At 31.2% G+C, this 27,995-nt stretch overlaps 1 protein-coding gene across 1 annotated transcript; it reads left to right on the top strand.

Annotated features, from left to right (window-relative positions):
* On the top strand, window positions 1-27,975 carry LOC119608446 (sodium-dependent nutrient amino acid transporter 1-like). Its single transcript, XM_037962872.1, has 11 exons — window positions 1-421; window positions 23,679-23,904; window positions 23,963-24,052; window positions 24,118-24,346; window positions 24,557-24,827; window positions 24,999-25,102; window positions 25,174-25,540; window positions 25,601-25,700; window positions 25,757-25,933; window positions 27,444-27,538; window positions 27,602-27,975. Exons 1-11 carry the CDS (start codon window positions 365-367, stop codon window positions 27,776-27,778), a joined length of 1,893 nt encoding a protein of 630 aa, XP_037818800.1. The 5' UTR covers window positions 1-364; the 3' UTR covers window positions 27,779-27,975.
* Window positions 27,976-27,995: the final 20 nt, after the last annotated feature.

Here is a 27,995-nt window from a genome sequence, read left to right as displayed (position 1 = left end):
GTAGTACGGTTTAAACCTTTTAACAATTCACTACAATCGCCTGTTTGAAAACTAATTGAAACGTTATTTTTTTTTCAAATTGAAATTTAAATGCGTGTTTTCGTGTTAAATTACAAGTGTTGGAAAAAAATATTATTATTAAAACAATTATAAATATTTTAATAAAATGAGAATTTTGTTAATAAACTTAATAAATTGTTAAAGTTTTTTTTTTTGTGTGCCACATAAATTAAAGTTTAACTTAAATGCAAAATAAAGAAGAAAAAAAGTATTAAAAAAATTTTAATTGCAACCAACCATTAAATTGTTTTATTTGTGTAAAATAATAAAATTATTAAAACTTAAATATTATTAACAAAAAAAAATGGAGGTTAAAACAAATGAAATTAATGGAAGAGTCACAACTACGGTTTCAATAGAAGTAAATATTATTGACTTAAATGTTTTGCATTATAATTTATTATTACAAAATTTCAATTTAAAATTTATTTAATTTTAGTTATAGTCAGTAAAATTGTTCATTGTTATAAAAAATATATAATTACTTAATCTTAATAGTTTTAAACTTAAAAACAGGTTAAACACATTTTTAAATATTTTGTTAAAGCTAAAACAATTTTACCAAAAAAAGTATAAAATTTTTAATAGTTGGGATTTGAGACCAATGATTTTTGTTTGAAATTTGTCACCTTCAGAAGCGTTATGGTTTGGACACTGTTTTTTGGTCGAATTTGTCAGATTAGAAACACTTTTTTAGAACATTTCCGCGATTTTTGATTGAAAAACAATTCAATTACACAGGACAATAATGAAGATGCATTTTAAATAATTTTTATTAATTCCAGTATTATTTGGTGTGTGGATTCCGAAAATGGAAATAAAAAAGTCGTATTACCCACCTATTTTTCCCATTTTGATATTTTAGTCCTTGTGACTGTATGCTTGTGTCCCAAATATTCAATTCCTTTTTACAGACCTCTAGACTTATATACTAAGTTATAAAAATGCATTCTGGGAAAATTTAGGGCGATAGGACAGCGGTTAACTAATGGATCCAGGCTCTGAAAGGGGAAAATCATGTTTGCCAAAATTTTAATTATATTGTAAAGATTATAAAAGGAAGGACAAACTTATGTACATTAGGGTCATTACTTTTATACAATTATTGAACATTTCAAATTGGCCCTATCCATTCTAAAAAGAGTATAAAAATGTACATCGTAAAAGTATGTCAAAGTATATTCTCCAGCGTTAAAAAAGTTCAAATTTTTTAAAACAAAATCGGAAATTGTTTATATAAACAAGTGTAACTGTTTGACCCATTATATTTCATTATTAGAACACTACTGGGTACCACCTAGTGATTGCGCCTATTGTTAATTTTTAACCCTATTGTATACCCTTTTAACTTAGGCAAAGGATATAAAAACAAATCAGTACAGTTTGCAAAGCTCAATCAGTAATGTCTTTATTCAAACAAAATTTGAAATTCTTTGTTCTAAAAATATCATTCAAAGACCGTGATTAATAAACCATTACTGCATATTGTAAAGGGTGTTTCAAAATTGCGAAATATTTGATATAATAAAACACTGTACTTTTATACCACTGTTAGTGAAGTTCAATCCTTTACAAAAGCCTACTCTAGTTTCTGGGTTTTTTTGCATACTTAGGGCTTTCAGATAACAGCAACAGTTTTTAAATAATAATGACTTCGGGAAAATTGGGTTATTTCATACTTAAGGCTGGAGACATTCTGAAATTCAAGTTCAGCGGGTTTCGACTTTTTTTTTAAATTTTGTCGGCCTATGTTATTTGCATACTTTTATAAGGAATAGTTTCAGATAACATTGCATAATTTTTAAAATAAAGGTGACTTCATGTTGTTAGTGAAGCTCTTAACAATCCTATGTTATTTGCATACTTAGAGCCGGTTTTATAGGGAAGAATTTCAGATAACATAGCAACATTTTTTAAAATAAGTGTGACTTCGCGAAAACCCGGTTATTTCATTTATTTAAGGTGGAGTCATTCTCTAATTCAAGTTCAGTGGGTTTCGACTTTTTTTTAAATTTGGCGGCCTTTATTATTTGCATACTTAGGGCTGGTTTTATAGGGAAGAATTTCAGATAACATTGAAAAATTTGTACCACCCTTATTGTACAAATTTTTCAATGTTACGTTGTTAGTGAAGCTTAATCCTTTACAAAACTATTCTCTAGTTTCTAGGTTTCGACTTTTTATAAATTTTGTAGACCTATGTCATTTGCTAACTTTTTAAAATAAGGGTGTCTTTGCATTGTTTTAACGTTTCATTTTTATCGTCAAATCTGACGTTTTTACCGTCAAATCTGACGTTTTTACCGTCAAATCTGACGTTTTTGAAAGAGCAATTGTGGAAAAAATGCATTTTAGCAGTTAGCGGGAAATTTGGCGAATTTTGACCTGCAATTGGAGATTTTTGACGTTTTTTTCACGTATAAAATATAGTAATTACAAATGTCTACAGTCTATTCTATAGTATAATCTATATATAGCGGGAAATTTGGCGAATTTTAACCAGCATTTGGAGATTTTTGACGTTTTTCACGTATAAAATGGAGTAATTCAAATGTCTACAGTCTATTCTATAGTCTGGTCTATAGTCTAGTCTATAGTCTAGTCTATAGTCTAGTCTATAGTCTAGTCTATAGTCTAGTCTATAGTCTAGTCTATAGTCTAGTCTATAGTCTAGTCTATAGTCTAGTCTATAGTCTAGTCTATAGTCTAGTCTATAGTCTAGTCTATAGTCTAGTCTATAGTCTAGTCTATAGTCTAGTCTATAGTCTAGTCTATAGTCTAGTCTATAGTCTAGTCTATAGTCTAGTCTATAGTCTAGTCTATAGTCTAGTCTATAGTCTAGTCTATAGTCTAGTCTATAGTCTAGTCTATAGTCTAGTCTATAGTCTAGTCTATAGTCTAGTCTATAGTCTACTCTATAGTCTAGTCTATATAGTCTATAGTCTAGTCTAAAGTCTAGTCTATAGTCTAGTCTATAGTCTAGTCTATAGTCTAGTCTATAGTCTAGTCTATAGTCTAGTCTATAGTCTAGTCTATAGTCTAGTCTATAGTCTAGTCTATAGTCTAGTCTATAGTCTAGTCTATAGTCTAGTCTATAGTCTAGTCTATAGTCTAGTCTATAGTCTAGTCTATAGTCTAGTCTATAGTCTAGTCTATAGTCTAGTCTATAGTCTAGTCTAGTCTATAGTCTAGTCTATAGTCTAGTCTATAGTCAAGTCTAGTCTAGTCTAGTCTATAGTCTAGTCTATAGTCTAGTCTATAGTCTAGTCTATAGTCTAGTCTATAGTCTAGTCTATAGTCTAGTCTATAGTCTAGTCTATAGTCTAGTCTATAGTCTAGTCTATAGTCTAGTCTATAGTCTAGTCTATAGTCTAGTCTATAGTCTAGTCTATAGTCTAGTCTATAGTCTAGTCTATAGTCTAGTCTATAGTCTAGTCTATAGTCTAGTCTATAGTCTAGTCTATAGTCTAGTCTATAGTCTAGTCTATAGTCTAGTCTATAGTCTAGTCTATAGTCTAGTCTATAGTCTAGTCTATAGTCTAGTCTATAGTCTAGTCTATAGTCTAGTCTATAGTCTAGTCTATAGTCTAGTCTATAGTCTAGTCTATAGTCTAGTCTATAGTCTAGTCTATAGTCTAGTCTATAGTCTAGTATATGTCTAGTCTATAGTCTAGTCTATAGTCTAGTCTAGTCTATAGTCTAGTCTATAGTCTAGTCTATAGTCTAGTCTAGTCTATAGTCTAGTCTATAGTCTAGTCTATAGTCTAGTCTATAGTCTAGTCTATAGTCTAGTCTATAGTCTAGTCTATAGTCTAGTCTATAGTCTAGTCTATAATCTAGTCTATAGTCTAGTCTATAGTCTAGTCTATAGTCTAGTCTATAGTCTAGTCTATAATCTAGTCTATAGTCTAGTCTATAGTCTAGTCTATAGTCTAGTCTATAGTCTAGTCTATAGTCTAGTATATAGTCTAGTCTATAGTCTAGTCTATAGTCTAGTCTATAGTCTAGTATATAGTCTAGTCTATAGTCTAGTCTATAGTCTAGTCTATAGTCTAGTCTATAGTCTAGTCTATAGTCTAGTCTATTGTCTAGTCTATAGTTTAGTCTATAGGCTAGTCTATAGTCTAGTCTATAGTCTAGTCTATAGTCTAGTCTATAGTCTAGTCTATAGTCTAGTCTATAGTCTAGTCTATAGTCTAGTCTATAGTCTAGTCTATAGTCTAGTCTATAGTGTAGTCTATAGTGTAGTCTATAGTGTAGTCTATAGTCTAGTCTATAGTCTAGTCTATAGTCTAGTCTATAGTCTAGTCTATAGTCTAGTCTATAGTCTTGTCTATAGTCTAGTCTATAGTACTTTTGCAATATTTGCACAATTTTGCATTTCTATTAATTTCGAATTGAATTTTCTAATTCTGAAAATTTAAAATTCAAGTTAGATATAGTACAATGTTGTTAATGTGTCAAAGTAGTTGTGGATTAAATCCAAAGATTTCAATTAATATTTATTTAAAAACATTAATTTAGATATGAAGGAACTTGAATAAACTCCCGTTATGTTCGTTGCGCATATTTACAACTCTTGGCGGGAATTAAAAAAAAAATAATTAACAAATTAACCTATTTATGTGTGATTAAAATATAAAATTATCATTTTATTGTTTCTTTAATAATTAAAAAGTTGTAATATTTAAACGATTGATATCAGAACAAATAAATACCAATGTTTTAACTGCTTTTATTATCTAGACGAAATTTTCTTAAGAAAATTTTTTATAAAATATTTTTGTTTTTTTCCCCCAATAACAACATACTTTAAAACAATTTTTATTTATTTACTTTATTCAATTTTAAATACACACTTTTGTGGGTAAACCAACTGTCTGACTGACTGTCTTTTTTTTTATTATTTTTGAATAAATAAAACATTTCTTTGCTCTCTTATTGACTTTTAAATGAGCTCATGCGTTTTTAAATGTAAATTTTTTTTAATATGTATAAATATTTCTTTTAAATATCGCATTTGTGTTATAACGGAATTCTGTACAAAATTATAAACTTATACTTAAACGAAAATAAAAATCTTAACAAACATTAAAAATTCATTTATATCGCACATATTAAATGTTAAAACAGATCTATATTAAAAAATTTGTTTAGTACATTAAACAAATTTATTTTTACTTCCTTATTTTTTTAAAAACAGCAAAACAAAAATGTTTTAACTTGTTGTTTTAAACAAAAAAAAACTTAATTAGCCAATACATATTACATACTAAAAAAATATGAAAATTTGTATTCTTAATTTACTACCTCTAATTGACTCGTATTAGGACTGCAGTTTTTTGTTTATTTGATAAATGAGTTTAATGAATTAAATAAAAAAACTAAATGTTTACATTTCTTAAAACTTAATGAAAATATTGTAAATATTAACAGGGTATGCTAAAAAGAAGTTCATATGTATTACTTTTAATGATTGTTGTTAAAAATGTCTAAACTAAAAGTGGTAAAAATCGGTTGAATATATATTTTAAGCAATTTATGGATGAAAAACTAATTCTCTGAAAGAGACTTTATATGGGGGCTAGGGGCAAATATGGACCAAGCCCGATAAAGTTTTGTGAATATATTTATATTTATATAATATCTATTTGTGCTGAATTTCATCGCGATATTTGTGTTTATAAGTTAATTTTGGGCATTCAAGTAATTTTCTGAAGAGGACTTTGTATGGGAGCTAGGGTCAAATGAGGCCCGATCTTTATTAAATTTGGCTAGGTCATCAAGGCTTGTATAAAACTTAGTTGTGCCGCTTTTTATCGATATACAGGTATATTTAACATAATTATGAGCTCAACAGATGGTCTCTGTTGAGTCGAAAGCGGCTTGTATTCGGTAGACCGAAACACGAATCAATCAAATAAGCCGAGGACTTTCTTCTTACTCAAAGAAAACACACTGTGGTAAATCTGGTATGAACAAAGTAAACTCTGAACATACCTGGAAAAGGAAAGGAAATTTAATGGTATCACTTGTATAAGATAACTTTCATTCATCACCATTTAACCCAGGACACTTTCGACACACTCATAGAGAACAACATCTTAGGTATACGGTTCCGTGTACCCCTACATTCATCCTGAATCATATACACTTAACATCAACTCATTTACAACGCTTAGTCCCACACTGTGGGGCATCTGTTGACTTCGGCAACAGCAACGAACATATGCCGAATCTCTTCCCACGAATTTGGGTTTAAACTACTGCCATCACGTGCACCCCAAAGGGACCTCTTCAATAACCGGAACAAGACAAAGTTCGAAACTCTGACCTGCGGGCTACCGGTTAGCGTGGTACCAGATTATCATTCTATGGAAAGGCCGAGGATACATTTGTTCATCATCAGTTTATAGTGGGAAGATTTAGGTTTTTTAAAAAGAATAGTGGAACTATGCCTTTCGATGCCTCCAAACTACATCAGTTATGGTGGAATAGGGTCAAATGAGGCCTGATCATTACGAAAATCAGCAGTATCCTTAAGACTTATATAAAAGTTTTGCCGATTTTTGAAGTGATACAAGAATAATAATAAGCCCTATTCGGACGGTACGGTGTATAGAGGTTCTACGAAATAATGAACCAATTTTAACCATTTTCAATAGGCTTAGTCTTTGGGTTTAAAGAAGAGTATGTGCTGCAAAATGTTATCAAATTATCTTTTGCGACCTGGTTGCACAAGGTTTACATGGATACACAGACGGACGGACATGGCTAAATCAACTCAGCTAGCGATTCTGAGCCGATACTTTAAGGTGGGTATAGGACCAATATCTTTGAGTGTTACAAACATTCAGCACAAACGCATAATAAGAACATAGTTTTCCGAGAGAAGCTGTCTAAGTTCAAAATTGTTTTATATCTGTATGTGTATGCTAAATATATACATTTTTTCTTCAAACTTATGAAGGGATCACCGGACCTGATAACGTAGAATTTAAAAATTTAACAAGAAAACATTCTAAATACACGTTGTAATTTGGAAGCATCGGTTTATTATTGACATTCAAGTTATTTTGTGAAGGGGATCTTTTTGGGATAGTTCATTGTGGACTATGTGAAATAAAGGATCCTCATAAAATTTGGATTATAAAAGAAAAAGGATCACTAATACATTTGTTTTCACAAAAGAACACACAATTTCATTAAAAGTTTTGAAGTTAAATTCCAGTTTTCATAAAATATATGGGACAATATTATGATAATCGTATTAGCTTTACCGGATTTACAAGATTTTTTAAAATAAATTTAATAACTAAAATTGCAACTCTTTAATACTAAACGGAATTTATTACAATAAATGGCGATTATATTTATAATTTTTTTTCTAAAACCCCCTTATAAAAAAACTAGAGTGGTCTGTTTTTATATTCCCCCTTTCGATTTAAATAATTAGAATTTTAATTAGAAATACTAGTTTATAGCTATTCTAAAGCCAACTTGTGGTATATCATGTTAAATTTACAAACCTACAGTAGTATTTTTATACCCTACGCCACCATAGTGGGGAGGGTATTATACGTTTGTACTGATGTTTGTAACGCACAAAAATATTGGTCCTACACCCACCACCAAGTATACCGATCGACTGAGAATCACTTTCTGAGTCGATTAAGCCATGTCCGTCCGTCTGTCCGGCTGGCTGTCCATGTAAACCTTGTGCGCAATTTTCAAAATATTTTGATGAAATTTAGACCATACGTTGACCCTAGCTCCCATACAAAGTCCCCTTCAGAAAATTACTTGAATGTACAAAATAACTTAAAAACACAAATATAGCGATGAAATTAAGCACAATAAAATATTATGTAAATATAAATATATTCACAAAATTTCATCAGACTTGGTCCATATTTGCCCCTAGCCCCCATATAAAGCCTCTTTCAGAAAATTAGTTTTTCATCCATAAATGTGTCGGAACAAGGTAATAGAAGATAAATGCTTTATTATGAAAAATAAATCACATTTAATATTCATAACTGGTGTAGGGTATCATATGGTCGGTCACGCCCGACTATACTTTCTTACTTGTTTGTCTATGTAATTATTTTATTTTACAATTACATATATAGATGTAAAATAATTACAATGCTCAATATAAAAAGTTAAATCTGAACTTAAACAAGTCAAACGGTGAGTATAGTGTAGTAATAAAACGTCATGATCTAAAGCCGGTTTTAATTTACTATTAGACACAATGAGTTTAAAAAACTCACAGAATAATGAATGGGAATAACTGCATAAAAATACCCATTTTCAGTTATTTATTATACCCTACACCACTTTAGTGGGGAGGGTATATTGGGTTTGTGCTGATGTTTGTAACGCACAATAATATTGGTCCTATACCCACCTTAAAGTATACCAATCGGCTCAGAATCATTTTCTGAGTCGATTTAGCTATGTCCGTCCGTCTGTCCGTCCGTCCATGTAAACCTTGTAATCAAACTACAGGTCGCAATTTTGAAGATAATTCAATGAAATTTGGTACATGATCTTCTATTGTCCCAGGGACGAAGCCTATTGAAAATGGTTAACATCGGTCCATTATTTCACCTAGCTCCCATACAACTGAACCCCAAAAAAAGGGCTTGTAATCCTTGTAATCAAACTACAGGTCGCAATTTTGGAGATAATTCAATGAAATTTGGCACATGATCTTTTATGGTATCGTAGACGAAGCTTATTGAAAATGGTTAACATCGGTCCATTATTTCACCTAGCCCCCATACAACTGAACACCCGAATAGGGCTTTTAAAACTTGTAATCAAACTACAGGTCGCAATTTTGGAGATAATTCAATGAAATTTGGCACATGATCTTTTATGGTACCGTAGACGAAGCCTATTGAAAATGGTTAACATCGGTCCATTATTTCACCTAGCCCCCATACAACTGAACCCCCGAATAGGGCTTTTAAAACTTGTAATCAAACTACAGGTCGCAATTTTGGAGATAATTCAATGAAATTTGGCACATGATCTTTTATGGTACCCCACTTTAGTGGGGAGGGTATATTGGGTTTGTGCTGATGTTTGTAACGCACAATAATATTGGTCCTATACCCACCTTAAAGTATACCAATCGGCTCAGAATCATTTTCTGAGTCGATTTAGCTATGTCCGTCCGTCTGTCCGTCCGTCCATGTAAACCTTGTAATCAAACTACAGGTCGCAATTTTGAAGATAATTCAATGAAATTTGGTACATGATCTTCTATTGTCCCAGGGACGAAGCCTATTGAAAATGGTTAACATCGGTCCATTATTTCACCTAGCTCCCATACAACTGAACCCCCCAAAAGGGCTTGTAATCCTTGTAATCAAACTACAGGTCGCAATTTTGGAGATAATTCAATGAAATTTGGCACATGATCTTTTATGGTATCGTAGACGAAGCTTATTGAAAATGGTTAACATCGGTCCATTATTTCACCTAGCCCCCATACAACTGAACACCCGAATAGGGCTTTTAAAACTTGTAATCAAACTACAGGTCGCAATTTTGGAGATAATTCAATGAAATTTGGCACATGATCTTTTATGGTACCGTAGACGAAGCCTATTGAAAATGGTTAACATCGGTCCATTATTTCACCTAGCCCCCATACAACTGAACCCCCGAATAGGGCTTTTAAAACTTGTAATCAAACTACAGGTCGCAATTTTGGAGATAATTCAATGAAATTTGGCACATGATCTTTTATGGTACCGTAGACGAAGCCTATTGAAAATGGTTAACATCGGTCCATTATTTCACCTAGCCCCCATACAACTGAACCCCCGAATAGGGCTTTTAAAACTTGTAATCAAACTACAGGTCGCAATTTTGGAGATAATTCAATGAAATTTGGCACATGATCTTTTATGGTACCGTAGACGAAGCCTATTGAAAATGGTTACCATCGGTCCATTATTTCACCTAGCCCCCATACAACTGAACCCCCGAATAGGGCTTTTAAAACTTGTAATCAAACTACAGGTCGCAATTTTGGAGATAATTCAATGAAATTTGGCACATGATCTTTTATGGTATCGTAGACGAAGCCTATTGAAAATGGTTAACATCGGTCCATTATTTCACCTAGCCCCCATACAACTGAAACCCCCGAATAGGGCTTTTAAAAGTTGTAATCAAACTACAGGTCGCAATTTTGGAGATAATTCAATGAAATTTTGCACATGATCTTTTATGGTACCGTAAACGAAGCCTATTGAAAATGGTTACCATCGGTCCATTATTTCACCTAGCCCCCATACAACTGAACCCCCGAATAGGGCTTTTAAAAGTTGTAATCAAACTACAGGTCGCAATTTTGGAGATAATTCAATGAAATTTGATCTTTTGGTACCGTAGATGAAGTCTGTTGAAAATGGTTTACATCGGTCCATTATTTCACCTAGCCCCCATACAACTGAACCCGCCGAATAGGGCTTTTAAGTTCATAATTATGTTTAATATACTAATATCTCGACAAAAAGCTGCAATAACCAAGTTGTATACAAGACTTGATGACCCCCACGAATTCCATAATAATAGGTTCTCATATGACCCTAGCCCCTATGAAAAGCCCCCATCAAAATTTCACTTAAATGTCCACAATTTTATTCAACAATAAACGGCTTAAGTATGTATATCTAATGCAAGGTACAATTCAACTTAAATGCTTTATTATGGCAACTAAATCACATTATATTTTTGTCAAAGGTGTAGGGTATTTATAGTCGGCCTCGCCCGACTATAATTTCTTACTTGTTTTTTTATTAGGAAATGCAAAGTAAACATGTAATTCCCAAAAACAAGTACTCATATATATTTTAATTTGCTGTTTGATAAATGTTTGTTCCGTCATGTCCGATGTGGTTAAAATTTAAGACAATTCTTTTTACTTTGAAAGCAAATTTTATAAAGCTTTAAATAATTTTATGCGCTAATTTGTTGAATATGTCTCGAATTTATAATGGTATAGGCGTTATTCAAAGGTGTTGCGAAAAGTGATTTACAAAATAAAGGGGATATATATTTCATTTCAATTTACACAAAAATTATTTCAAAAACACGAGCTGAATTTCACAAAATTATTCTTAGTCATAAGTGCTGTCACCAAAATGCATGAGAGTAATTTCTATAGACAACTGGGAGTATATATTTAATAGTCTAGCATTTGTTTACAATTGGTGTAAATATTAAAACCTATTAAGTTATTAATATATTTTAGCTCCCACACAATTAATTTTATATTTGTTTACAAGAATTTTGTTAAAATATATTTTTAATAGATTTTGTTAAAATACAGTTAATCTCAAAAATAAGTATACAGAAATACTGACAATTGGTTTTATTTAAAAAAGGATATTATTTTTTCAAAGATCAAAAAAGTAACATATTTATTTATTAAAAACAATTATGATAATTATTATTCACTACTTTTTTCCGGGTTATTTTGGTTACTTGAGTTCTCATTTAAGGTGTAGTTAAATAGGTACAAAATTTACGTCACAAAAGTAAGTATACAGATAATTTCAATGTGTATTTGGCTTAATGATATTAACAAAATTCATGACAATTTTACCTGTTTGAATGTAATTATTTTATAATAAAATATTCTGTACACTATAACATGGAAAAAATTCACTTTTTGTTCCGAAAAATTGAAATTTTTGGTAATTGATCTGAATACTATTTATAGGAGCATTTTTGCCTATTTAAGAACATTAAACCCCCGGAGTTTTGGATCGGGTATTCAATAATATCCCTTGTTTGTTCACTATGATGCATTGGAAGACGATATTTTAACTTTTAAATTAATTGTTTCTTTACAATAATTACAATCCATTGCGGAACATTGCCGTTTTTAACATAGTATAGCGTTCATATTCGATATTTAACGGCGATTTCCTAAAATTTATATCTTAAAATGCGATATTAATAATACTTAATAATACAAGTTTTTTGGTTCCAATCATCCATTACACATTCCTAAATACTACCAATAATCGTCAAATGGTGACCATGTCAATAACTTACACTACATATCGGTTCTGAAATTGATTATTGTCCAAAATAGTAAGATTTTTATATTAAATCAGGCTCAATTGGTGGTATGAATACGAATTGAACAATTTTGAACACGGATACATCTTAATTTGTTGCTAGAACAAATAAAATGTCCGATCCATAAAACATGGTTATTGTATCGAGTATATCAAGATATGATTGGTAGCATTATTGTATGCTTTGGAAATCGGAGTATTTGGAAAACCTGTTTAAATTAAAGAAAATATATAGAATTATCCAAATTTTAAAGTTTATGTTGTAAGTCTTAAGAAATCGGAGTTAAATTTCGGGTTTTTAAGAACGTACTGTGTTCAAAATGGCCAAATCCATGCATATAACATTAATTTCGAAATAACAACTCTTTTCAAAAGTTAAAAATTCTATTTCCAATGCATCATTTGGAGGGTTCAATGACCACCAGATCCACAATCCGGGGTTTGAAGTGGAAAAAAAACGTAGAAATGAGAAAAAAACTGTTCTACTAATTAATTCCGGAGCCAATCGGCCCAAATTTCAAGATTTCGGAACTAAAAGTAGATTTTTTCCAAGTTATTGTGTAAAAAATATTTTATTAAAAAGTAATTATATTAATACAAGTAAAATTTTCATAAATTTTGTTAATATCATTAAACCAAATATATACTAAAATGATCTGTATACTTACTTTTGTGACGTAAATTTTGCACCTTTTTAACTTTAGCTTAAATGAGAACTCAAAGAACCAAAATATGAAGAAGAAAAGTAGTGAATAATAATTATCATAATTGTTTTTAATAAATAAATGTGTTACATTCTTGTTTTTTGAAAAAATAATATGTTTTTTTAAATAAAACCAATCGTCAGTATTTCTGTATACTTATTTTTGTGATTAACTGTATATTTTTAATAAATGATGATATGTATATCCATGCAAAAGTTATTAGAGAACATGATCTGTTTAGTAGTCCTACGTAATGCAGGAGGCATGGACCATGTTTATTTTCTATTTTATAATTTTAGAAAAGGAATTGCTTTGGGATAATTCTCATAAAATGCATGGATGGATTACGTCCTCCTCACCTAGGACATCACAATGTTAAATGGAGTATGTTTTTTCCATATATTGGATTAGTTTTGGGGTAGTCTCAAATTTTGCAGGGATATATTATAATTAAAATCGAATAAGTAACTGTAAATAGGTTAACTTTGTTTGATAGGAGGAAGTATACACATCAACTCTGAATACACCTAGGCCACTATCACTTCTGTTGTGCGCTCATTATACCCTACACCACTTTAGTGGGGAGGGTATATTGGGTTTGTGCTGATGTTTGTAAGAAAAATATCCATCCTATTAAGCTATGTCCACGTAAACCTTGTGCGCAAGGTACATGTCGCAATTTTTAAGATAATTGGATGAAATTTGGTACATCAAGGAGGAAGCCTATTGAAAATGGTTAAAATCGGTCCATTATTTGACCTAGCCCCCAGAACACCCCTTTGAGCTCATAGTTATGTTAAATATACCTGTATCTCGATAAAAAGCGGCACAAATAACATTCTATCTGGAATCAGTGTTTCACAGTTCTCGACATTATTTGTGTCTGGTATGCGATCGGACACGTCTGATGTTTGTGTTCAAAGAGCCTTATACCCAAGCAGTATGTTCACTGAACTCCCTATAGTAGTTTGATATTAAATTTTTTGTCAAAAGCAGACCACCAGATTATTGAAACGTAAGTTAGAATTGGTCTAATCAAGCTTTTACTAAGTCAACGTTTTATAGTAGGTCTAAGGCCTCATTTCTTGCCTATGGTTCCTACATAGCGCCCAGCAGCTATGTTCCTTGTTAATCCTATCCTTATGTGGTATCACCATTTCTATTTCTGGTCAAGGAATTAAAATAAAGGTTACCTAAACTTAAAACAAGTGTGTAATATTCGGCTATGCCAAATCTTATATACCCACCATCAAACCGTATACCATAAAATTAATAATCCCTTATAAACATTCGGCTGAAAGATTTCATCGCTATTTTGGTATTTTTAAATAAGGAATACTCGTATTTTGAATAAGTAAAACCCTTTCCTGATGGGATCCATATATATGGGCTATTGTCAGTTATAGATTTAAATAAGTAAAACCATTTCCTGAAGGGAACCTTATCTATGGGATATTGTCAGTTATAGATCTATCCTAATTAAATTCGAAATTCTCTATACTCCTAACTTTATGAAAGTGGTTTTATATATGATAGGTATGCTCAATTATGGACCGATTCTCATACAATTTTATAGAGCGGTTTTTGTTCATATAAGACAATAATTAGCATTAATGTAATTTTCTGAAGGTGGCCTTCATTTTCTGAGATCGATCTTCATTATATTTAGTAGAAAGTTTTTGGCTCGTAAGAAACTTATTTTTATTGAGCGTTAAAGTAATTTTCTGAAGGGGACCTTATAAGGGCGGCAGGGTCAATTATGGACCGATCCTCATAAAATTAGTAGAGAGATTTTGGGTCATATGAAACTTTTTTTATGTCGAATTTCATCTTGAATTTTTAAATCTGTAATAAGCGTTAACGTCATTTTCGGAAGGAGGCCTTATATGAGGAGGTTAATTATGGACCGATCGTCATAAAATTTTGTAGAAAGATTTTGGGTCATATGAAACTTATTTAAGTCGAATTTCGTTGCTATATTCGTATATTTCAGGTCTATAACCAATGTTTCGCCCCCCATCTTTTTTGATGGTGGGTATAAAATGATATATCTAAACTTCAAGTTTGAAACAACTATTATAGATGTTAAACCCTATATTTTAGGGTTTAGACGTTTATTCTTTGGTTTAGACTTTCAGCAGATACAATAAATTTTTAAAATAAATGTGTCTTGTCGTTATTCAAACTTTATGACAAACAAGTAAGAAAGTATAATCGGGCTTGGCCGACTATATGATACCCTACACCAGTTATTAATGGGGGTATATTGTTTTTGTCATTCCGTTTGTAACACATCGAAATATTCATCTAAGACCGATAAAAGTATATATATTCTGGATCCTTATTAAATATAAGACGATCAAGCTATGTCCGTCCGTCCGTTCGTCTGTCTTTTGAAAACACGATAGAGTCCAAATGGAAGTAGCTAGCGGGCTAAAATTTTGGACAGTCATTTTATATTGATGCAGTTTGTTCGGTATTGAAAATGGGCAATATCGGTCCACAATTTCGCCTAGCCCCCATATAAGCTTCCCTTCAGAAAATGACTTTAACGCTCATAACTGACTAAAAGAAGCATCTATAGCGATGAAATTCGACATGAGCATATTTTATAGGAACCTTAATATCATTGTAAAATTTTATAAGGATCGGTCCATAATTGACCCAATCCCCCATTAAGGTCCCCTTCAGAAAATGAACTTAACGCTCATAACTGACCAAAAGAAGCATCTATAGCGATGAAATTCGACATGAATATATCTTATAGAAACCTAAATCGCTCTGTAAAATTTTATAAGGATTGGTCCATAATTGACCCTACCCCCATATAAGGTTCCCTTCAGAAAAAGACTATAACGCTCATAACTGCCTTAAAGAAGCATCTATAGCGATGAAATTCGACATGAGCATATTTTATATGAACCTTAATATCATTGTCAAATTTTATAAGGATCGGCCCATAATGGACCCTAGCCCCCATATAAGGTCCCCTTCAGAAAATAACTTTAAAGTTAATAACTGCTTTAAAGAAGCATCAATAGCGATGAAATTCGACATGAACATATTTTACAGGAACCTAAATATCATTGTAAAATTTTATAAGGATCGGTTCATAATTGACCTTATCCCCCATATAAGGTCCCCTTCAGAAAATGACTTTAACGCTTATAACTGTCCAAAAGAAGCATCTATAGCGATGTAATTCGACGTGAACATTTCTTACAGGAACCTAAATCGCTTTGTATAATTTTATAAGGATCGGTTCATAATTGACCCTACCCCCCATATAAGGTCCCCTCCAGAAAAAGACTTTAACGCTCAGATGTCTAAAAAAAAACTTCTATAGCGATGACTGTCTAAAAGAAGCATCTACAGCGATGTAATTCGACATGAACATATTTTACAAGAACCTAAATCGCTTTGTAAAATTTTATAAGGATCGGTTCATAATTGATCCTACCCCCCATATAAAGACCCCTTCAGAAAATAGCCGTGACGCTCATTACTGCCTAAATTAAAATCGATCTAGAAAATTTAACGAGGATCAGTCCATAAATGACTAAAAAAAGCAATTTATTGGCGAAAAACTTATTTTCTAAAAGAGGCTTTATATGGGAGATAGGAGCAAATAATGATCCGATTTTAACCATTTTCAATAGGCTTCGTCCTTGGGTCAAACGTGTATTCCAAATTTCATCAAATTATCTTGAAAATTGCGACCTGTACTTTGATAACAACGTTTACATGGACACACGGACGGTCATCGTTAAATCGACTCAGAAAGTGATTCTGAGTCGATCGGTATACTTTAAGGTGGGTATAGTACCAATATTTTAACGCGTTACAAACATCAGCACAAACGCATAATACCCTTCCCACTATAGTGGTGTAGGGTATAAAAATATAGTATGAAAGTGCAACTAACATGTATAGTTTATGTCCGTTCTCCCGTGTAATTGATTTAGCTACTATAATGAATGTTTTTTACAAACACCCTACAGTATTATTGATATAAATATGACAACAATTTATTTAACTGATATATTTTAGCTCCCACGCAATTAAATTCAATTTTGCTTACTTAATATCTTGACTAAATAATAATTTATTATTTACAAACGATGAATTATTCTAACACTTGTTCAAGATAAACACTAATTAATAGTAAATAATTTATGTTAATGAAACATTCGAATAAAAAACAATAAAAGACTAAGCGATAAAAATAAATGACTGTTTTGAGATCACTTATTATTCCGATTTCTAGAAGTAGTAAAAGTTAGTAAAATTCGATTTTCTTGGTATTTTTAACTTAATATATTTTTTTATAAGTGATTTTTTTAATATTAACTTTCACATTAAATCAAAGTGTCATCTTAAACTGTAGTTTTTTTCTATATACTTATAAAAGTCTAAAATCAGTCTGGAAATTTTTGTGTTCTTAAAAATTTCTCTGACCACGTGTGTCAAGCGTGTAATGTGTCTCATTACGTGTAAATGTGATATGATATAATTTTTTGTCTCAAGTTTGTCAGAGTCTGTTTTGGGGATTTTAAGTGGAGCTTATAATTAAAACAGTGGGACAAAATAAACTAAAATAGAAATACCTGGGAAGTGATGCTATTTGTATTAACAAGTATAACAAAACTTTTTTTTAGAAATTTTTCAAACACCTCCCAAATCTTGAGATACGTCGGTAAAAACTGCACACCCATCAATCGGTCTATCGGATACAAGCCAATCTTCCCTAGTTGAAAATTATCTCCTCGACGTCTATAGTTGTAATTCAATGTTCTGTAATTCCCCAAGGGGTGTTGCCATTTGTTAGATTGTCGCACGAAATTTGGCTAACGACGATTCATAGAGTCATAGTAGATTTCTAGGCGCCACACCCGCTACAAAATTGTCTATAGGTGACAGGTAAAGAATGATGCCCAAGGCTTGTGGAATTCAACTACTAGTAATGTCAAAAGAAGCACAACTTTGAGCTTATTGAGGATCTTCCGATAACAATTCTTTCTCTAGGCTTCCCACCAGACAATACAACCATAAGTTAGTTGATACAGCCATCGCTAGGATGACAATCTTTGGCCTATCATGACTCGAGTCGTTCCGGAGCGAAAATCCAATTGCCGGGAAATATAAGTCAAAAGGTTGGAAATAGAAATAAGATGCTTAAAGCTCTTGCTATCGCTGGTTTGGCAATCTTTGGTTTATTACGACTCGGGTCGTTCTGGAGCGAAGATAGAATTGTCGGGAAATATAAACCAAAAGGTTCGTAATAGAAATAAGCTCCTTAAAGCTCTTGATTTATTAATCATCTTCCGATAACAGTCCTTTCTCAAGGCATCCCACAAGACAATAGTTTATACAGCTATCGCTGGGTTGACAATCTTTGGTTTATTATGACTCGAGTCGTTCCAGAGTGAAGATTCAATTGTCGGGAAACATAAACCAAAATATTTGAAATAGAAATAAGATCCTTAAAGCTCTTGCTATACCCCATTTTATGGTATGGATAAGAAGACGATTGTACCGAAATACATGGCAATTAGTCGCTCTCTTCTCAATTATATTGCCCCAGTAGGGACTACATTCAGTGTTACCCAATGGTGAGGTTTACAAAACGGCCCAGAATAATGCACTCTGAATCGCAACCAGATGTGTTGATCATTTATATGTGGAGACCAGATTACTGTCAGCCAAACAACTCAATGTGTTGTTGACTAGACTAGTTCCTGTTGGTCACAGTCACATCTGAATGGACTACCGACTCTTTCGCAGCGACACCCATCTGATGTCGACAGACAGAATTGCAAGCGCCCTGGAAATGTTGTATCAAATGGCAGTCATTGAAGCCATTAACGGCTACAGATGCAACATAGTCCTAAATGAACACTACCCTGCGATCTCGGATTGTGAGAGACAATTACCCAGTCATTCAAGAACAATCCTAGCACAATTGAGATCCGGTTGGTGCAATTTCCTCAACTGCTTACGTCAACAAATCGTTCCTGGCACTTTATAAATTTGCAACCCAAAGACCTATGATTAAGATCGACTGTGGTGGCACATTTTCTTCAGCCACCTCTTTACCCACTAACACTAATTCAAATCATTTTCAATTACTTCAATTACTAATTTCAGAATTGAACTATTGGCCATAGTAGAACTGTAGTAACAATAACAATAAGTTAGAATAGGCCTAAAAACCGATGTATAAATCCAATTTACCATGTCTGGATGCCGACCCCACTTTTTTCCTATAGAAGTCTTTCATGTGTAGTAGTATCTTCTTTCCATAAAAGTTTGCTATCAATGAAAGTCCCTAAATACTTAGCTCCTCTAGATAAACTTAGTTTTGCGCTGTTTAACGTTGCCAACCTTAAGCTGTCTACCTAGTGAGACTTATATGGGAGCTATGGTCAATTATGGACCGATCCAGGTTTTATTCGGTATTAGATTTATCAAAATTTGTTGGTAATACCGATATTATGGAGGCGTTATTAATAATAAATCCATATCTGGCAGTATGTTAATTTTTATGGGTGCTATATTAAATATTGAACCGATTCTATTATTTTTCAATCTTGTTAATCTCTGGAGGAAAGAAAAGACTTGTGACAAAAGTTTTTGAAATATGTAGCTGCTCGACTTTTGTACAAATTTTATAAAATTGAGAATAAAAATGACCTTGATTATTTAATTAATATTTTCTACCAAATAATTTAATTTCAATTCCTATCAGTTAACGACATGTAACATGCAATTATTTTAAATCATTTTTTTTAACATTTATAGTATAGTACATATTGTAATTATTATATTAATTTGATAATAAAAATATTTTGTTAGCTTGAATCATAACATTTTCCAGATAATATTTTTGATAAAATCGAAGTATTTATATAAATTTATACGCCGTTAAAGTACATTTCGAAATTAATAAATTAAGGTGTGTATAAATAAAGGCACCAAATTCCTATATATTTTGTTTCTAAATTCTTTAAAAGAAAATTTCATCGCTATATAAATTTGACATCTGTTTTAACCCTTTCCGTGGTTGTGTCGAATATATTCGACATTACAATAGACTCTGTTTTTAAGCATTTTTTGGGTTAATATTTAACTTTAGTTTTAATTTTTTTCTTTTAGATGAAAATGAAGACTTTATTATATTTATAATTGAGATTTTGAAAGATCTTCCGTATTTCAAAAGTATTTAAAAATCAGTTTTTAAGAAATTGTCACTTATGACTACTTTTTAAAAAGTGCTTTTTAACAACGTTTAAAAAACAGCTTCATTTAATGACAAAAAAAAAAATAGTATTTAAGGAGATCGGACTATGCAGATTTAAATTGTATTGTATTGAAGGAAGTTTAAGAAGACATTTTACAAAAAAAAATTCATAAAAAATATTGGTGGTACTTTTTGGAGACTGTTTTTCGAATGTCTAATATATTCGACATATAACTTTGACCTTCTATAACTCACTAGGGAAAACTCAAATTCAAAAAATATTATTTTTCCCGGATTCAGCATACTCAAATTATCTTAAATATAAGTTTTCAAGTTTTTTTCTAGACATAAATTATTTTTGACCCTGAAAGGGTTAAACATGATTTTTCCCGCCAAAACAAAAATGAATTTTCTGTGTAATTTTAACATACAAAATTATTACTAATTTTTACTACATAATAATTAATTAAAGTAAAATATTGAGCATTTAGCTAGATCTTTATAACTGTTGATATACAGTTAATCACAAAAATAAGTATACAGAAATACTGACGATTGGTTTTATTTAAAAAAACATATTATTTTTTCAAAAAACAAGAAAGTAACACATTTATTTATTAAAAACAATTATGATAAAAAAAAATTTACGTCACAAAAGTAAGTATACAGATCATTTCAGTATATATTTGGTTTAATGATATTAACAAAATTTATGAAAATTTTACTTGTATTAATATAATTACTTTTTAATAAAATATTTTTTACACAATAACTTGGAAAAAATCTACTTTTAGTTCCGAAATCTTGAAATTTGGGCCGATTAGCTCCGGAATTAATTAGTAGAACAGTTTTTTCTCATTTCTACGATTTTTTTCCACTTTAGACCCCGGATTGTGGATCTGGTGGTCATTGAACCCTCCAAATGATGCATTGGAAATATAATTTTTAACTTTTGAAAAGAGTTGTTATTTCGAAATTAATGTTATATGCATGGATTTGGCCATTTTGAACACAGTACGTTCTTAAAAACCCGAAATTTAACTCCGATTTCTTAAGACTTACAACATAAACTTTAAAATTTGGATAATTCTATATGTTTTCTTTAATTTAATTTAATTTCCAAAGCATACAATAATGCTACCAATCATATCTTGATATACTCGATACAATAACCATGTTTTATGGATCGGACATTTTATTTGTTCTAGCAACAAATTAAGAATTATCCGTGTTCAAAATTGTTCAATTGGTATTCATACCACCAATTGAGCCTGATTTAATATAAAAATCTTACTATTTTGGACAATAATCAATTTCAGAACCGATATGTAGTGTAAGTTATTGACATGGTCACCATTTGACGATTATTGGTAGTATTTAGGAGTGTGGATGATTGGAACAAAAAAACTTGTTTTAATTAATGGATACTAGTGCAAATATTATTAATATCGCATTTTAAGATATAAATTTTAGGAAATCGCCGTTAAATATCGAATATGAACTCTATACTATGTTAAAAACGGCAATGTTCCGCAATGGATTGTAATTATTGTAAAGAAACAATTAATTTAAAAGTTAAAATATCGTCTTCCAATGCATCATAATGAACAAACGAGGGATATTATTGAATACCCGATCCAAAACTCCGGGGGTTTAATGTTCTTAAATAGGAAAAAATGCTCCCATAAATAATATTCAGATCAATTACCAAAAATTTCAATTTTTCGGAACAAAAAGTGAATTTTTTCCATGTTATAGTGTACAGAATATTTTATTATAAAATAATTACATTCAAACAGGTAAAATTTTCATGAATTTTGTTAATATCATTAAGCCAAATACACATTGAAATTATCTGTATACTTACTTTTGTGACGTAAATTTTGTACCTATTTAACTACACCTTAAATGAGAACTCAAGTAACCAAAATAACCCGGAAAAAAGTAGTGAATAATAATTATCATAATTGTTTTTAATAAATAAATAAATATATGTTACTTTTTTGATTTTTGAAAAAATAATATCCTTTTTTAAATAAAACCAATTGTTAGTATTTCTGTATACTTATTTTTGAGATTAACTGTAAGTTCCATATGGCTATTTTATTTCTTTAAGATAGTAGAAAATAAAATTCCCTTTTTTATTCTTATAGTTAAATATCACATGTTGCAAAACGTGTCTATTTACATATTGAAAATTAGTTTTAATATCAGATGAATCATATGAGTTAATTGATTTACTCGTATATTATTATAAATTGTTAAAACTTGTATGTTCTTTTTCAACTGGGATAATCATAAATATCAAACGTTTATTAAGAAAAATCCCAATTATAATAAAAAAAAATTAAATTTATTATGAATATTACAATAAATTTAAATTGGAAAAACATTTATAAATAATGTTTTATTATTAAAGAATATTAATTTAATTCAATAAGCTGACAAGTTTTTGATTACTGCAGCATCTTGGAAAATTTGCTTTTAAAGAGATTTTTATGGTTTACGACCAGGGGGAGTATAACAAGTAAGAATGTATTGTTGGTCTTGGCCGATCATATGATATCCTACACCAGTTAATATTGTAACAAGTGAGAAGGCTATATTCGCCTTTGCCGAATCTTATTTATATGTACATACCCTTTACCATAGTGTGTGTTAAAAAAAGATTAAATTTATAAAATTTCAATTTATTTAATTTTTCCCGACATTCCCGACTTTCCCAATAACAAAACAAACAACAAGAAAGCTAAACGAAACAAAACACAAAGCAATGCAACCAACACACATCCAAACATACGTTTTTTTTTCAATAAACAATGTTGTTGTTGCTTTTTTATCAAAGCATGCAAAAAATTTTCTTTTTTTGATGAAATTTTTAGAGGTTGTCTCGGATTTTTTGATGTAGCAAACATCTCGAAAGCATGTCTGATATTGAAGAATTTATCCCGAATTATAGACTTTACCGCGTATCAGTCTTTTAACCAACATTCTCTTCTCGCAAATTTGGGTTTAAACTGCAGCCATCAGGTGAACCCCGAAGGGACCTCTCCAATAACCATGATAAGACAAAACCCGAAACTTTGGCTTGCGTGGTTATGTGGTTCTCTGGCCACATCTCAGATCATTCTAAGTAAAAGACCGCAGACTAAAGGTACTGGTAGCACTTCTTTTACTCAGGATTGCAAAAACACCAAGATAGGGTAGGAACCGATCAAGTTATTGAATAAAAAAGCACAACACAATCTCAGAGATTTGAACATTTTGTATAAAAGTCGGAGATTGTGTTGGTAGATGTATAAGATTTGGACTATTAATTGTTCTTTTTTTTTAGATCGAAATATATATTTAGATACATTTTCAAAAATCGAGGGATATACATATGTATATTTATGAACCGATTTTAATTACTTTTAATATTAGAATACTCGAATGTATGTCTGGTAAATTTATGAAATATTTGGATCTATAAAATAAAAGGGATCATAACAATTAAAGTAGAATATATTATGATTTAGAAGCATTGGTTTTACACTTGATTCAAATCGCTCTTTGTTACAGCTCACTAATAATGATGAAAAAAAGTCTGAAGACAAAGTCGATAGCGGTGGTGATGCAGAAGGTGGTGGTAAAGAAAGAGCCAATTGGGGTAATGGTCTAGAGTTTCTTATGTCCTGCATATCGATGTCAGTGGGTTTGGGCAATGTCTGGCGTTTTCCCTTTACAGCCTATGAAAATGGTGGTGGAGCATTTCTTATACCCTATTTAGTGGTATTATTCTTTATTGGTAAGTTAAAAAACAATTAAAATATTATAAAGTTATTAATGTATTAATAAATTTACAGGTAAACCCATGTATTATTTGGAAATGATATTGGGACAATTTTCTAGTAAAGGTTCGGTGAAAGTGTGGTCTATATGTCCATCGTTTTTGGGTGAGTGTGATTTAATTTTTTATAAAATCTTTTTAAGATCTTTTTTTAACCCATCTTTTCTTTAGGTGTTGGCTATGGTCAAGCCTTTGGCACAGTGTGTGTTATTACCTATTACTCCTCTCTTATTGCTCTTACGCTGTATTATATGGTGGTCTCTTGCCAAGCAATATTGCCCTGGACTTATTGCCGAGAAGAATGGGGTCTAGATTGTTTGGATTCATTACCAAAACCAGATGCAATACAACATCATAATGCTTCGCATAAATTAACCAGTAGTTCAGAGTTGTATTTTACGTATGTTTGCCAAATAAATCTAAGATCTGGGGTCGAATCAACACATTCGTTATCGATTAATGTTAATCAAATTTTTGAGATTATAGATTGAACTTAATTTTGATAGAATTTCGATAACGAATGTTGTTTTCGGCCGTTTGGACTTATGATGTTAACATTTCTCTGAAATTTTTATTTAGAACTCTTTTATACATAATTCTCTCTTTTCAGTGAAATCGTTGCCAAAGAAAAATTGCAAATAGCAGATGGTTTGGGAATGCCGAATTTATATTTAACTCTAACCTTGTTTGTTTCATGGATAGTTATATTCTTGGTCATACGTAGGGGCGTTAAAAGTTCCGGCAAGGCGGCATATTTTCTGGCCATATTTCCCTATTTAGTGCTGATTGCCCTGCTAATACGCAGTGTTACATTAGACGGTGCCGTTGATGGTATTATATTCTTCTTAAATCCCCAATGGAATGAGCTACTTAATTTGAAGGTAAATGGAATATTTCCCTATGGGGCCTGTTGCAGAATTCCATTCCGATGGAAAGTGCAATTATTCCACTTTCGATCGGAAAAAAAACTTTAAACAGTCTCAGGCCCCTATATCTGAAATAAAATTTAAATTAGTTTGGATTTCTAAAATATTTATAACCTCTTTTTACAGGTTTGGAAAGAAGCTGTAGTGCAATGTTTCTTTTCGTTAGCTGTAGGTTGTGGTCCAATTATAATGTTCTCATCTTACAATCGTTTCAACCATCCGATTTATAGGTAAACGTTCTCTTACTTATAAACATCTTTTAAAAAAGTCATCTAAATTCCTAATCCAATTCTGATTGCAGAGATGCCATGATTGTCACTAGTTTGGATACCGTTACCAGTATGTTGGCTGGTATTACCATATTCGGTATTTTGGGAAATTTAGCTCATAATCTTAATATAACCAATATAAAGGAGGTGGTTAAAAGTGGCACCGCTTTAGCTTTTATTTCTTATCCGGATGCTATAGCTAAATTTCAGGCAATACCGCAATTGTTTGCTGTACTTTTCTTTTTTATGTTATTTGTCTTGGGTGTGGGCTCAATAGTGGCTCTTCAAAGTACAATTGTTACCATAATATGTGATCAATATAAATCTTTGAAATATTGGGTGGTAGCCTTGATAACTTCCATATGCGGTTTTCTATTGGGTGTGGTTTATGTGACACCGGTAAGTGGTTTTCAATATTGATGTATATATTAAACAATTTTTGACTTTTTTAAATTTTAGGGCGGTCAATGGATCTTAAATTTAGTGGATTTCTATGGTGGTACTTATGTGATATTTGCCTTGGCGATATTTGAAATTGTTGGTGTTATCTGGATTTATGGTAAGTATTTGTTGTAAAATATTAAGTGGTTATTTATATATGTTTTCTTTTTATAGGCTTACAAAATTTCTGTGATGATGTAGAATTTATGACCCACAGAAAGGTTTCCATGTATTGGCGTATCTGCTGGTCGTTTTTGACTCCCGTTATGATGACAATTATATTTATATATTCAGTAATTACGATAGAACCTTTAACATATAAGGGTATTGATTATCCGGATTCAGCAAATGGTAAATAATATACATATAAAATAATACATAAAGGTTATCGCAAAACACTATACGATTTCGGTTGAAAAACTTTCAAAAGTACAGGTCGTAATTTTGAAATTGAATTTTAAACCTTCGTGGTCGATTTGTGTAGAATTTTTTATATAACCTATACCACTTTAGTGGGGATCTAATCTTCTTACTATTTACACCACTTATATACGACCGAAAATAGAATACAACTCATATATATGCAGGAACTTCGAAGTCTATTTTGGAAGTACAAGGGCGAAGGTACTTATCGGTGATAGTAGGGTAAGGTGGGGTGTATTTCACTGTTCTATCGATACTACAATGGAACGTGTTCTTCTGAAATTAGGGAACTTGTTCCCGAAACCCGTATATTCTTGGGTAACACACGTCTTTCTTCACGAACACACTTATTTGTGGTATTGGCCAGTGGACGACACAACACACTACAGGGAAAATTCATTTTTTAACCGCACTGTTCGTATGTGGAATAAACTTCCTGCAGAAGTATTTCCTGCCACTTTCAATGTAAGAGGATTTAAATCAAATATCCACAAACACTACTCTCTCTATCCTCCTTCCCACAATCCAGGGGTCATCCCCTGAGTGCTGATCCAAGAATTCTATACTTCCACAATTTACTTGTAAACAGTAATATCGCGATGAAATTCACGCAAATGAATATTAATTATACCGGGATCGGTTAATATTTGCCCATATAAATCTTCTTTCATAAAATTATCACATAGAATATTCACAACTGATATAGGGTTTCATGTTTTTTTTACTTATTTAGATACTTACTTACATACTTACTTACTTACTTACTAACTTATGTACTTACTTACTTATATACTTACTTACTTACTTTCTTACTTACTTCTTACTTACTTACTTACTTCTTACTTACTTACTTACTTTACTTACTTACTTACTTACTTACTTACTTACTTACTTACTTACTTACTTACTTACTTACTTACTTACTTACTTACTTACTTACTTACTTACTTACTTACTTACTTACTTACTTACTTACTTACTTACTTACTTACTTACTTACTTACTTACTTACTTACTTACTTACTTACTTACTTACTTACTTACTTACTTACTTACTTACTTACTTACTTACTTACTTACTTACTTACTTACTTACTTACTTACTTACTTACTTACTTACTTACTTACTTACTTACTTACTTACTTACTACTTACTTACTTACTTACTTACTTACTTACTTACTTACTTACTTACTTACTTACTTACTTACTTACTTACTTACTTACTTACTTACTTACTTACTTACTTACTTACTCTTTTTGGAGCCCATTTGAAAAATGGTAAACTCTCCCGATATTCCAGAAATTTGCAATTCGATGTTATACCTAATAAGGGAACAATTTTCTCACAACTTTTTATGATAAAAAGCTCAAACTGTTAATGTCTTTGTAATTCATATACCGCATGTACATTTAACAAGTATTATTCCTTTTTCAGCTGCCGGTTGGATAATATTTATCATTGGTATTCTCCAATTCCCCCTGTGGGGCCTCTGGTACATTAAAAGTCATTATAAGGAATCATTTCTAACAGTAAGTTTTAATTTATATCCAATTTCCAGATTTTATACAATCAATTTCTTGATATAATTACAGTCGTTTGTCGTTTCCCTAAAATCCACTGAATATTGGGGACCATCAAATCCCGAAACAAGAGCCAAATGGTATGCTTATAAAACAAATTTGGCGGAAGAGCGTCTTAGACAAAATAGTAGTAATAAAATTAGTTTCTTTAAGCAAAAACTAAATAATGTGATAGGAAGAACAACGTAGGAATTGTTAAAAAGTATTATTAAATATACATATATCAGGAATTTAAAGAATAGCTATTTCCTAAGATTATTATATTTGTTCAATTCACAATCAAGTTGTATATTGTACCTACTAAAGTGTAGTAACAGTGATTGTGAACAGATCTTTGCAGAAAGTCATAAGTTTATGTTCTCAATGGAAAAAAAAATAATCATTTGTTTTGATTATTAACATAACA

Source organism: Lucilia sericata, unplaced genomic scaffold (genome assembly GCF_015586225.1).
Source record: "Lucilia sericata isolate MDLA Ls3-8-SP2 unplaced genomic scaffold, ASM1558622v1 Contig000837F_arrow, whole genome shotgun sequence".
Lineage (NCBI taxonomy): Eukaryota > Metazoa > Arthropoda > Insecta > Diptera > Calliphoridae > Lucilia > Lucilia sericata.
The sequence above is the reverse complement of the archived record's forward strand: the minus strand, read 5'-3'. Positions and strand labels throughout refer to the sequence as shown.

Bases quoted from the DNA above. Each gene is read 5' to 3' on its own strand.
- LOC119608446 (XM_037962872.1), top strand. From the start codon at position 365: ATGGAGGTTAAAACAAATGAAATTAATGGAAGAGTCACAACTACGGTT. The intron at 25,701-25,756 runs GTAAGTATTTGT...TTCTTTTTATAG, and splicing joins TGGTGTTATCTGGATTTATG to GCTTACAAAATTTCTGTGAT. The intron at 25,934-27,443 runs GTAAATAATATA...TTCCTTTTTCAG, and splicing joins TTATCCGGATTCAGCAAATG to CTGCCGGTTGGATAATATTT.